The sequence below is a fragment of the Lissotriton vulgaris genome, chromosome 5 (assembly GCF_964263255.1).
Source record: "Lissotriton vulgaris chromosome 5, aLisVul1.2, whole genome shotgun sequence".
Lineage (NCBI taxonomy): Eukaryota > Metazoa > Chordata > Amphibia > Caudata > Salamandridae > Lissotriton > Lissotriton vulgaris.
In genome coordinates, this window is record NC_141693.1 from 64517306 (window position 1) to 64530431 (window position 13126).

At 46.3% G+C, this 13126-nt stretch overlaps 1 protein-coding gene across 1 annotated transcript in view; it reads right to left on the reverse strand.

The window, feature by feature from the left end:
- Positions 1 to 13126, reverse strand: part of LOC147710178 (E3 ubiquitin-protein ligase TRIM39-like) — a 112393-nt gene that overhangs the window by 28338 nt on the left and 70929 nt on the right. Inside the window, exon 4 of the mRNA XM_086920866.1 lies at positions 6227 to 6249. Coding sequence (XP_086776992.1) covers positions 6227 to 6249 — 23 coding nt within the window. The remainder of the gene's footprint in view (positions 1 to 6226; positions 6250 to 13126) is intronic.

Here is a 13126-nt window from a genome sequence, read left to right on the forward strand (position 1 = left end):
TAGTTTAAATTGTTGACCACTTTTGTGGCAATATTGTTAATCTACTGGATAGAATTGAAATAATTCCTTCAGGGACATTTGTTTAATTGTTTTTGGGTCAACAGGCATGTCCAATGGTAAAGCCTAAGATTCGGCATAGCTATTCCTCCTTTTTCTGGGGGCAATGACATATATTTAGTGGAGCGCCTGATCTTTCCATACTGCCATATAAACCTAATAAATATTTATTCCAATTTTGTCATCAGTTTCTCTTCTACAAAGAGAGGAATAGCTCTGAACAGGTATAATACCTTTGGAAACATGGACATTTTTAAAACATTTAACCTACCTATCAGGGTTAAATGCAATACATCAATTCTTTTCAGGTCGGCCTCTATATTCCTCATTAGGGGCCCATAGTTGTCTCCAATAATCTTATCAACAGAGGCATTCACTTTCACCCCCAGGTATACCGCGGAATCAACAAATCTGGCATCTGTCTTGCTCATATCTTTGGTACAAATTATTTGCGTCTTTCCTTCGTTCAATAAGTACCCAGACCGAGTGCCAAATTCCTTTGCTAATTGCACCAATACCGGTAGCGCTTGATCGGGATCAGGGGTAATGACTGCCAAATCATCGGCATACACCAATAATTTATTTTCATAGCCGTTAAGCATTACTGGGCTGATCTGCGCGCAACCAAGAATCTTCTGAATCAGGGGATCAATACATAATGAAAAAAGAATCGGGGAGCAGGGACACCCTTGGCGAGTCCCCCTCCTAATTATGATTTAATTTAATTTAATTTAATTGCGGGTTGATATAGCACTAGGATCGACTCCCGGAGGAGTATCTCCGCGCTTCGACCGCTGGGGAACCCGTCCTGGCTCACCCTGAGAGATGGTCCCTAATGGGTATCTCTAAGGTGCGACCAAGCATCCCCGGCGGTCTTGGGGGGCCATTGTGAAGATGAGGCAAGCTAATGCCCAGAGTTGCCGAGTGTGGTCCCTGACTAGAGTAGGCACCGAGGCGAGAATTATCGAGCCCGCTGACCCTGGTCCACGACCCTGCCGCGTCGGGAATCGAACCCTGGTCCCGGGCCGTCCTCTGCTTACGGGTCTGCCGCCTCGAACCAGTGAGCCACACTTCTTCACTTCGGCATCCGAGCGCTCCCCCATTACTTGTACTCGAGCTGTCGGGTCTTGATACATTGCCTTAAGGGCTCTCAAAGCCTGTGAGCCAAAACCTCTGCCAGCCAATATGCCCCATAGATGTTTCCATACCATGCGGTCAAAGGCTTTTTCAGCATCGAGGAGGATCATGGCCATCCCTCCCCCCCTCCAACCCCCCCCCCCTCGAGACAGCATGGGCGTCAAACAGCGCTACAGCTCGCCTGGTGTGATCGGTGGTACCTCGCCCAGGAACAAGCCCATGCTGCCACGGAGAGACGAGACCCCCAATAATCCCCCCCAATCTCCTGGCCCACACCTTTGAATAGAACTTTGTATCGGCATTTATGAGCGAGATTGGGCAGTATGACCCCGGGTCTTCCTTTGGTTTCCCCTTCTTGTGAAACACGATTATATTTGTTTCCTTCCATGAATCTGGTGTATTGCCTGAATATAAAATCCCATTAAAAAGATCCATTAACATAGGGGCAATCTACATTTCGATACTCTTATAGACCTCCAAAGGAATACGATCGGGGCCAGCAGCTTTTCCTACCGCTAGGTCCTGTAGCGCCGCTCTTATCTCGCTCATAGACAGTTCTTTATCCAATTCTATTCTCTCCTGTTCAGCTAGAGCGGGCCCCTATCCCGGGGCTCCTCACAGCTACTGCTAATTTCCCTTTCTTCGTTATACAGTAATTGATAAACGTTTTTGAACACTCCTAGAATATCCTTCGGATCCGTATAGCCCGTCCCCCCCTCCTTTATACTAGAGATCACATTCTTAGTCTTCTCCTGTCTTATTTTTAGTGCCAGTGCTCTCCCCGCTTGTTCCCCAGTTTCATCAAGTTTTGCCCTAGAGGTCTGGTAATCACTAATTGCTTTTTGTGTTACTAATTTCTGAAGCTCTGCTTTTATAATTGCCAATTTCTGTTGGCTCTCAACACAATCCCCTCCACCTACAGTATCTCGCACATGCTGTTCTTCTGCTTCTGTTAGTAAACCCATGAGTCTATCACCCTCCCTACTAATTCTTGCAGAGCAGCTTATGGTCTCCGCTCTTAGGGCGGTTTTAAATGCATCCCACACTCCTTGACGTGCTGTAGCGGTTAGCGTTAAAGAACTCCACAGTCCACTTCTTAAGATGATCTACAAATCTAACATCCGTCCTTCTTTCAAACGTCCAACTAGATTTAACCCTTTCTATAGTTTCCACCTCATAGGACAATATCAACGGATTATGATCCGATATTACTTTCGGTAGTTTCTTAATCTTAACCTTCCCTAATTCTGACGCAGAAATAAAGAAATAGTCCAATTTTGTATATTTTTTAAAGGGATTTGAAAAATATGTAAAATCAGGATTGGCTGGCTCCTTGTACCCCCAAACATCTTTCAAGCCATGTGAGCGTATAAGAGCAGTGAGTGCCCGAAATACTCTGGGTTTACGTCCTGTGTATGACGCCTGATTAATCCAGTCAGCAGAAATATTAAAATCCCCACAGACTATAATTGGGGTAGGCCAGCCTGCTAAGTCCACTTCTAAAGCATCAAAAATTTCAGGGTCATCCTGATTGAAGCCGTATATCACACATAGTGTGTACCCCGTGCTTAATTCAACTATTGCCCATCTCCCTTGGCAGTAAGCTTTACACCGTTTAGCCCCCCCCAAGAATGATCTAGCCAGAATTGCAACCCCCCTAACTGAAGAGGTTTGTGATGAGCCTCTTCTTTTCATCAAATTCCTTTTTGCCCAAGGCAGATGTGTCTCCTGGAGACATAATACATCAATTCCATTTAGTTTAACAAAATGAGCAAGCTTTTGACGTTTCCTCCAGTCGTTCAACCCCCCGATGTTAATCGTGCAGATTCTAATATTCATCATTTTGACGCTTACATTTTCCGCCTAGGTGCCTTGTTGCATTTGTAACATTTGTAACATTTGTATCTGAGTCTCCACTACACCTTTAACAAACCCAAACATATAGCAAATCAAAACTGTATAGTAACAGAATCACTCTTATTTAGAATTTTCTCCCTTGCACCCCCTCACCCTCTGCCCTGCCCCCCATCCCTCCCGGACAGCCCCCTCCTCCCCCCTAACCCCCCCACCCACTTAACCCCCCATCGTGAAGCGCTAAGAACGCGTCTGAGCATGTGATGAATTTGCAGTGAAAACAGCAAGGGCTAACTTATAAGACAGAAAAAAAATATACATATGGCAGCAGCCGTGACACCTATTAAGCGGATGTATGACGTTATAACGCATACCATTACAACTACCTACCATTACAACGCGACCATTACAACGCATACCATTACAACGCATAGCGCTTAGAGGTGCTGGATAGTGGTAAGTATAATTTACTATTCCAACTCCAGTCCCCGTGGACACTAAGGAAGGTGTTGGATAGTAAATTAAACTTATTCCCTATCCTAGAGCGCCCCCCAGCGCAATGCGTTGTAATGGTATGCGTTGTAAAATTTGCGTTGTAATGGTAGGTAGTTGTAAAAGTTGCGTTGTAACAGGTGTATACCCTATTAAGCCTATTGCACCAAGCCTTCCCTCTGCAACCCATCTTTAACCCGTTGTACCTTACTTCTCCAGCCTGATTCTCAGAACACAGAGTAAATAGAGAAAACTCAATCATTGCTTGCCCAGCGAGTCCAGATACTCTTGTGCCTTTATTTCTGAGGAGAAATATTGTGTCCGGCCTTCGTTGATTATTTTAAACTGCGCTGGGTTTATCAAATATGCTTGCAATTTTTTCTCTTGAAAGAGCCTTATCAATTGTCTTAGTCTCCAGTGCCTTTCGACCGTCGAATGGCAAAAGTATGGGCGTACGAAAAACGGAATCCCTTTGCTTGCCCTCTTCGCATCAGGTCTCGCTATATCAGCTATGGCTTGCCTCAGAATAAAATTGCCCAAAAAAATCAAAATCGCCTTTGGTTTATCTCCCTCCTTTGCAGTGCGTCTTATTTTGAAGGGTGTGCGATGCGCCCTCTGTATCTCCCCAGACCAATTTTTAACTTGACAGTTCGGAAAATGCAGACTGAAAAAATTTGATGACATAGACTCTTATGTCAGCCCCTTCCACACCCTCAGGAATTCCCAGGATCCTGAGATTGTTCCGTCAGAGCCGGTTCTCCATGTCCTCTAATTTCCACTGTATATCAATAACTTGAGCACCTTGGGACTCGACTTTACTGGTGGCCGTCGCTACTTCCGTTTCGGTCGAGACTACCCTCTCCTCAAGGTTAGAGACTCTATCCCCCACATTAGCACAGGCTTTAGGGAGTTTTCTCACCACAGTCTGCATTTTTCTCCTTGCCGCTTGGGCTTTACGGCTATCCTGGCGAGCTTCCTCTCTGTGTGCTAAAATTGCCTGGTGAATCACCTCCAGGATTGGGGGATGAGAAGCTTCCAAAATAGGGCTACCCTGTAATAGCATTGAGGAGGAATGATCCCAACTCCGATCACGTTGTGGCAGCTCCTGAACTTTTGGCCCTACATTAGATTCAACTGCGGTTGCTGCAAGCTCTTGTTCCGGGTCACTTTCTGACTCTAAATTGCTGTCCTCCAGGTAAGAGCTATGCTCCTCGTCCTCTACAGACCACTCCGCGCCTTCAGATACAGAGAAGAAGCACTCACTGGGGTCCTTCTCTTTCTCAGAGTCCTGGATACTCTTAACACTTCCTGTGTCTGGAAGGTCTAAATTATCCATTATTAACAAGTCACTGGCTTCATTGCCATTGTTTGTGTCTATCAAAGGCACCCCGGGGAACCGTTGGACCTGTGGGACCTTTATTGTTGCCTGGGGGGTCTGGATACCGGTTTGCGCCGTCTCACCCACAGCAGCCAGATTCCCTTGTGTAGCCTGATCTAATGGTTTCCGATTTTTCTTGGGAACCTCCAATGTTGGGTGAGATTCATGGCCCCCTTTGATAGTCTTCCTTGCGGGGGGGTTTGTGGGGTGCCTGCACCAGCAATCTCTCCCTGCTTTATGCCTGCAGTCCCACGCGCCATGTCTGGGCCCCCCACTTCCGGCTTCAGCGCAGTTTTCGTGCCCTTCTCCTTACCGCTTTTTGCGAATAATTCTGCAATGGAGGCAGTGTTCTGGTGGGTCCTGGCCGTACTCGGTTTGCTCTTTTTCGCGAGCTCCTCCATGGACATCTGTGACCCCCGTGACATCTCCTCCTCGTCGGGTGTCACCTTCTCCATCTCGGGTTTCTTCCGCGCTGCCACTGCAGCTTTTGCTCCCGCTTTTGGAGGCATCTCTCCTGTCTTGTTTCGCGAACTCCACGAATTCCGCGAGCTCCGCAGACTCTGCCGGCTTCTCTTCGGTAGTCTCTCTTCCAGGCCACTCACTGTGCTCCGCCTCCTCAAATGGATCCTCCAGCAAGAGGTGAATGGTGTTCCAACCACTATCGCCGATCTCGATATCTTCACCCAGAGCACCCGCCAGGTACAGGCATTAATCATTTGGCATTTGGCTTTCCCGGTCACCGGTTCATAAAATTACTAATATTTACAGGTATTCCAGTTTTACACTGTTTTACTCATGCCCTCGCCCTCTCACTGCAAACGGCCACCACTACGCGGCCGCCATCTTGCTTCTTACAAACTGCTTCTGTCGTAGTTAGGAAACTTTGAATGAGTTTTTGCACAACTCAGAATTGAGGAAAACCGGAGGAAAAGTTTCCTGAATGTGCCTTCGTTTTCTGTATGTTCAGGGAACTCTTCTGAAGACTTTAGTTAAGTTTTATAGATACAAATATGTTTTGTGAGGACAGCAGCTCATTCTGTAGCAATTATTTCAAGACTCAAAGGAGTTTTCAGATGACTCACAGGGATTTAGGAACGTTTAAGAGCATGTCCTAATGATACAAGGGAGTTTTCAGAGGACTTACGTTTTCAGAGGAATCAAAGGTATTTTCTGAGGACTTAAGGTTCTTTTTGAGGAAACAAAGTGATTTTATGAGGACCTTGTGTGAGCTTAGTAGTGGCATTTACACACTGCAGCAGCGAGACTTGCTCCTTACACACTGAGAGGAGGATAATAAACCAACCTTACCTGCTTAGGGTGCTTCTGACATCCTGCAAAACAGAGAAACAATCAAAGTGAAATCAGTTTCCAGAGAAGATGTTAAAGTTATGGCAGTATTTTTAGAAGTGAAACACTTCGATCTATCTACAATTAGAAAACAGTGGCTGGGGTCACATGACACGGCACATTCTGTGGCATCGCATGCCGAAGCAGAGAATGTAACATTCTGAATGAAGTCAAATGACACAGCAGAAACTGATATTCTGAATGGTAATGACACAGCACAGTGTCATTCTGAATGGAGTCACAAAACGCAGCACATTCTGATATTCTGAATGGAGTCACTTAACACATTGTATCATGTTCTCAACAGGGTCACATGCATGAGCATCATTTAGGGCTTGCCAGGATTTGCAGCTACGACTCCTGGATTGCCCCTTGTGACCCCTGGCACTGCTTGTGCAACCCCTAGCTTCAGAGGGAGTAAAATCAGTGCCAAGGAGACAGAGGCAGCTCACCCCTATGAGAGTTGTGCTCCACCTTCGTTTTCTGCCACTTTTTTATTACATTAACAGTGAATAACCTGCCAGAAGTCCTTGTTGTAGATCCCGGTGCAGGAGGAAGTACGAACAGCAGGGATACTAGAAGAGTGTTCTTCAGAAGAGTAAGGAACGAACAGAAGCATTACTAGAAGAGTGCCATGAAGGAGTAGTTAAGAGCCGAAGGGGTAGAAGAGTGCCCCGCAAGAGGAGGTACAGGGAAGGGGTACTAGAAGAGTGCCCTGCAGGAGGAGGCACAAGAGGAAGGGGTACTAGAAAAGTGCCCCGCAGGAAGAGGTATAAGGAAGGGGGAGGGGTGGGGGGGCTAGAAGAGTGCCCTGCAGGAGGAGGAGGTACGGGCAGAAGGGGTACCAGAGGAGTGCATGTAGGTGGAAGCCATATAGGAAACGAGATCACAGCTGCAAAGGAAGAACAAAGAACAAAGAACTGTGACCACCTCTTGTGCAGTTATGGATTTTTGAAGGATCTGCTTGTGTGAAGCTCCCGCCATTTACTGGATTTAATCATCCCAGCATGGGGTGAGCTGTTAGAGTGAAGAGGCTGAAATGGGAGACCCACTAATCTTAATAACCTATCTTTTAGAATGTGCTGTGTACTTGTATATGTATGTGTACACTAAAGCTAATTTTATCTATTCTATTTTCATCTTGATGATTTCCCTAAAGAAAGGAGATGTGTTTTATTTAGTCTGTCTCTTTTCTACCTGTGGGATTTCATAGTCATTCACATGATATCACCACTAGAACCTTTGGTGACATCATGGAGTGTTTGGGGCTTAGCCTGGTGACAACTGGCAGTTGGAACCAAGCAGGCTGAGTGGCAAGCTGGTCACTCCTGGTGGGTCTTCTCTATAACTTATCTTAACATCTTGAAGACTTGAATAAAGCAACCTTAATGATACCAGGCTCCAGGCTTCTATTTACAACAGAAGCACTTTCAGATCAATATTTTACAACTGTGAAACCTGTGTGCTCTCTGTCACCCTCAGAGGGATGACAAAGAGCATTAGTGGTTTATTGATTCACAGCAATTGACTACACCTTGATGAGTCCACTCTCAGAGGATCAGCATTTGTGATTAAATACTCAGCGACATCAGAGCTTTTAGGAAGAGCTGAACATAGGACTACTATAGTAATTCATGACCATCAATATGATTCAGAATGTGTCAAGGAAAAACATTTTTCTAGTAAACATTGAATTTTTGATATATAAAAAGAATATATTGTTTCTATTTACATGTTTCTCTGAAATTCTACCATCTTTGAAGGCACTGCTCCCCACATCTGTGTATTGTTTATTGCTGGGGTCTTCAACCTTTTCTGTAATAAGACCCACTTAAGATCAAAGAAAAGCTCCTGAGATACTATTATTTGTGTTGTAAAAGTGACCACGTTAGACAAGATCATAGTAGTGGTCGTCCCGTGCATGATTACCAGCAATTTGGAATTACTCTGAATGAGTAATAAATGACGGCCAAAGGTGCAATGCTCCCGGCCAATGGTAATAGTATTAATAATGCGTCTCTCCAAAGCTGCATGAGTAATACATGATGGCAATAGGTGCAATGCCCCCGGCCCATGGTGTTATTATTAATAATACGTCTCTCCAAAGCTGTATGAGTAATACATGTCGGCCACGGGTGCAATACCCCCGGCCCTTGGTAATCATATTAATACGTCTCTTCGAAGCGTCGTGATTTATCACTCAAATAACAGCTTTAAATATATTTTAGAAATCAATTTTTCCTCAAAAGATCAGTTCATGAGTTCTGAAACTAAATACATATTCATCTCAAATACAGGCTTCAGAATTCTAGTACACATATATTAATTCAACCAAGCAAAAACATCTAATTTTGAAGCCTGGGCTACACACGAGAGCTACATGCAGGTAGCTGGAGAGATACCAGAAGCTCACAAGCTCCTCTTTGGAGAAGCCGGGTCTATTGCAATCTGAAGTCAGTAGAGTTACTGCCTTAGTTGTTGGTAGCAAGCAGAGGACCAATATTATCAGATAAACCAAACGCATAGGACCCTTTGAAGGTCATCAACAGATCGTCCTTGATGACAAAAAAGGTTCATCAACATGTCAGGAGTCACTTTCCTGTAATTACAAGAGAGGTTAAATCAAAAGGCCATGGGAGAGCATCCTAAAATGAGTCGCGAGGTCATATCAAGTGGTCAGGGGCCACCATTCTAGCAGGAGGCAAGAGTGATCCTATCTTGTAAGAAGGATGAGCCTCCCTTGGACTGTGGGTCTAACTGGTCCCATTACATTTCTCTTCACTGACGCAAAACTATGGGCCAAACTTTATCTACATTGGTGGTGGTGGGCTTGATTCCCAAATTGGTCACCAGGGGAAGCATAGGTTTATTATCTATCATTTTCCTAGAAGCAGAAATGGCATTTGAGCATGTGTTTAGACTAACTGGTGAATTACATGTGTGTACGAATCAGAGAGGGATGCTCTCTTTCACTCTAGGAGAGATGCTCTCTGTCACCCTCAGAGGGATGCTCTCTGTCCCCCTCCGAGGGATGCTCTCTGTTGCCCTCCGAGGGATGCTCTCTGTCGCCCTTCGAGGGATGCTCTCTGTCGCCCTCCGAGGGATGCTCTCCGTCACCCTGGGAGGGATGCTCTCGGTCACCCTGGGAGGGATGCTCTCGGTCACCCTGGGAGGGATGCTCTCTGTCACCCTGGGAGGGATGCTCTCTGTCCCCCTGGGAGGGATGCTCTCTGTCCCCCTCCGAGGGATGCTCTCTGTCCCCCTCCGAGGGATGCTCTCTGTCCCCCTCCGAGGGATGCTCTCTGTCGCCCTCAGATTTGTTTCAGATTGTTTCAGATTTGTACCGCGCTGGGAATCGACTCCCGAAGGAGTATCTCCGCGCCTCTGGCGTCATCTTTGAACAGAGCAGGTCCTGCAAAGTATGGATATTACAATATTACAATGAGGTATAAAACTAATATTGGAAGAAAAAAGTTTTTAGTTTCTTCCTAAAAGGAAGATGATCCCTACATTGTCTGATCTCTCTGGGGAGAATGTTCCACAGCCTCGGGCCAGCCACTGACAAGGCCCTACCCCCTTGCCTTGCCTTCTTAATCCTAGGAACACATAGGAGTTCTAGATCTCCTGATCTAAGAGATCGGGAGGGAACGTAGGCATTAAATATTTTTGTCAGGTATTCAGGGCCTTTCCCTGTAAGGCACTTATGGATGACACAACATGTCTTAAACAGTACTCTCTGTTTCACTGAGAGCCAGTGAAGCTTAGTTAACAGAGGTTTAGATGGAGTACGTGCAGGGACATTAAGGACAAGGCGTGCAGCAGTGTTTTGTACAACCTGCAATCTGGAGATGACCCCCTCGTTGGCAGCTAACAGCAATCCATTGCAGTAATCAAGCCTGCTCAGCACAAGCGCCTGTACCAAGGTTTTTCTAGTGGTGTCAGGGAGCAGGGGGAACACTCTACGGAGAAGCCCAATGACATGGAAACAGGAGCCAACCACTTGGTTTCCATGTTGTTTCAATGAAAGCTCCTGATCCAGTTTTACTCCAAGATTTTTCACACATTGTTTGGGTTCAGGGACTGGGCCTAGATCTTGCGGCCACCAGTCAGGAGTCCACAGGCATTTGGCTTCCCCAAAGAGCATCACCTCCGTTTTGGAAACGTTGCATTGTAAATAGTTTGAGGCCATCCAATGGGCCACTTCTTTCATACCCCGGGCAAAGGAGTTTTGCACTTCAGATGTCAGAGTTTTAAACGGAAAGAGGAGTTGAGTATCGTCGGCATACGATACTGGGATAAAGCCGTGAGATCTCATGATGTTCGCCAGGGGGGCCACATAGATATTAAATAAAGTGGGGCTCAAACATGAGCCCTGTGGCACCCCCTTGGAGATCTCCAGCTCCTCTGACCGATACGTCCCCATGGTGACACTTTGGGTACGGTTAGTGAGAAAGCTCCTTAACCAGGCCAGCACTCTGCCTCCCAGGCCGATGTCAATTAGTCTGGAGGTCATGATGTCATGCGACACCGTGTCAAACGCCGCTGACAAATCTAAAAGCACCAGGATAGCGGAAAAGCCTGCATCCTGGAGCATGCGAAGATTGTCAACGACGGACAACAGGGCAGTCTCAGTGCTGTGCCTAGGTCTAAACCCCGACTGGGAGGGATTCAACCCCCCTGCACTCTCAATGAAATTTGATAAGTGCCGATTGACAAACTTCTCCGTCAGTTTTCCAAAATATGGAAGGAGTGAAATAGGTCTTAAGTTTGTCAATTCAGTCCAGGGGATGGTGTTATTTTTCCTGAGGGGTTTTACCAGTGCCCGTTTCCAATCTAAGGGGACTTCCCCTGTACTCAGGGACAAGTTGATCACCTGCTGGATTCCTGTGGCCAAAACATCAGCCACGGATGGCATAATGCGTGCCGGGATGATGTCAGAGGGGCACCCGCTCTTTGTCTGGTTGATCAGAGTAATTACCTCCTCTGTTGTTATAGGAGGGAATTCTGTCATCTTATTAGGGTGGATAATATCCATTTGTACTCCCGTGGCTAGGTGGGCCATGTTGTCCACTATGTTCTTATCTTTGGTAGCTATTATTTTATCATATATACCCTTGATCTTGTTATCAAAAAATTGGGATATATTGTCACAGAGTTCCTTGGAAGCTATCTCAATGGTCTCACAGGCGGCAGGTTTAGTGAAGGTTTGTAGAACTTGATACAAAATCCTTGCATTATTTCCTGCTGCTGATAGTTGTGCTGCTATGTGTTGTTTTCGTGCAGCGCGGATGGCTTTGTAGTAGATATTTTGAGAGGTGTTATAATTCACCCTATCCTCTGCCTTGTGAGTTCCCCTCCAGAGTTTTTCTAATTTTCTGGTAGTTAATTTTAATAATCTTAGGTCCTCCGTGAACCATACTTCTTGTTTAGAGGCAGGTCGAGATTTAAAAGTTCTCAAAGGTATAACCTCCTCTATGGCCACTGTCACAGCTTCCTCAAAGTTACATAACGCAGTGGTTACGTTGGCTGTACATTTGCCACAACTGGGTTCTATGTATTTCCCCCTAAAACCATCTGATGTCAGTTTGTGCCAGGGTCTCCTGGTATCTGCCATCACCCTCTGAGTGGGTTGCGGTTTGTGATCAATGCTAGTATAAAATGTGATGATGGAATGGTCTGTCCATTCCACCTGAATGGGAGGTGTACATATTATAGCAATTGAATTAGACAACACCAAGTCCAAAGTATGGCCTGCCCGGTGTGTTGGTCCCTGATTGATCTTTTTAAGCCCCAAAGTGTCTAGGTCTGTCAATAGGGTCATGGCCTCAACACAGTTATCTAGTTCGCTATGGGTGTTGAAATCCCCTACCAAAAGAAAGTCTGAGTTCTCCTGTACATATGGTGCCAGGGCCTCAACCAGCAGTATGGAGAAGTTTTCACATGGGCCTGGGGGGCGATAAACTACCGCTCCCTTTCTATTTTCTTTAGAGCTAGAGTTAAGTCTAAAAATTAAAAGTTCCATTTGGGGAGTACACACTGTCTCAATGATAGTAACATCTAGCTCCTGCTTAAATACAATGGCTAGCCCTCCTCCAGTTTTAATGGGCCGATCCGATCTCACCATCTTATAACCTAGTGGGACTCCCAGCGTAATAGCCGGTGTGGTATGTGGCTTCAGCCATGTTTCTGTTAGAAAGCACAGGTGTGGACTCTCAGATGTTATGAGGTCCCATACCTGTGTAGCATGTTTAGCTAGGGAGCGGATATTACATAGTATGTTTTTACAGTCTAAAGATGGGTCCTTTAGTGGGATGTCAGTCAGCCCTCTATGATGTGAAATGGGGGTCAAAATCCGTCTTTCAGGCAGGTGAGTTGTAGAATCAGAACAGATGGAAAATTGTTCCTGACATTCTAAACATGAAAAGGGCCCCTCCAGATTGCAACCCACCTTATAGGTGCATGATATGGGAGCGTACCTGTTAATTTCCAATAGTGCCTGCCGGCTGTATGCTAGCCTACTACTGGGGGACATGTGCTGGCGAATAAAGTGATCCCCCATAGCCCCGGCCCCTAGCCCCTGGTCCCGTCCTGTCGCGGACGGGCGCAGACGGGCTAGTCTTTGGCTCGTCTTAGGCGCAGGAGTAGGCGCAACCCTGCGCGTCAACGCTGCGCGTTGAGCCGACAAGTTGCTTTATGTCCCTCAAGTAGGGGAGAGCTAGAGCGCTAACCTCTCGCCTCCCTGCGTGTGTCTGGCTCTGCCCCACCTTCCGCCCCCGTGATAGGCTGAGGTGACGGACCAGGCGTGCAGGCACAGGTTAGGCTGATGACATGAGCAGATCCCTCAATGCGTGCAAGTAAGTG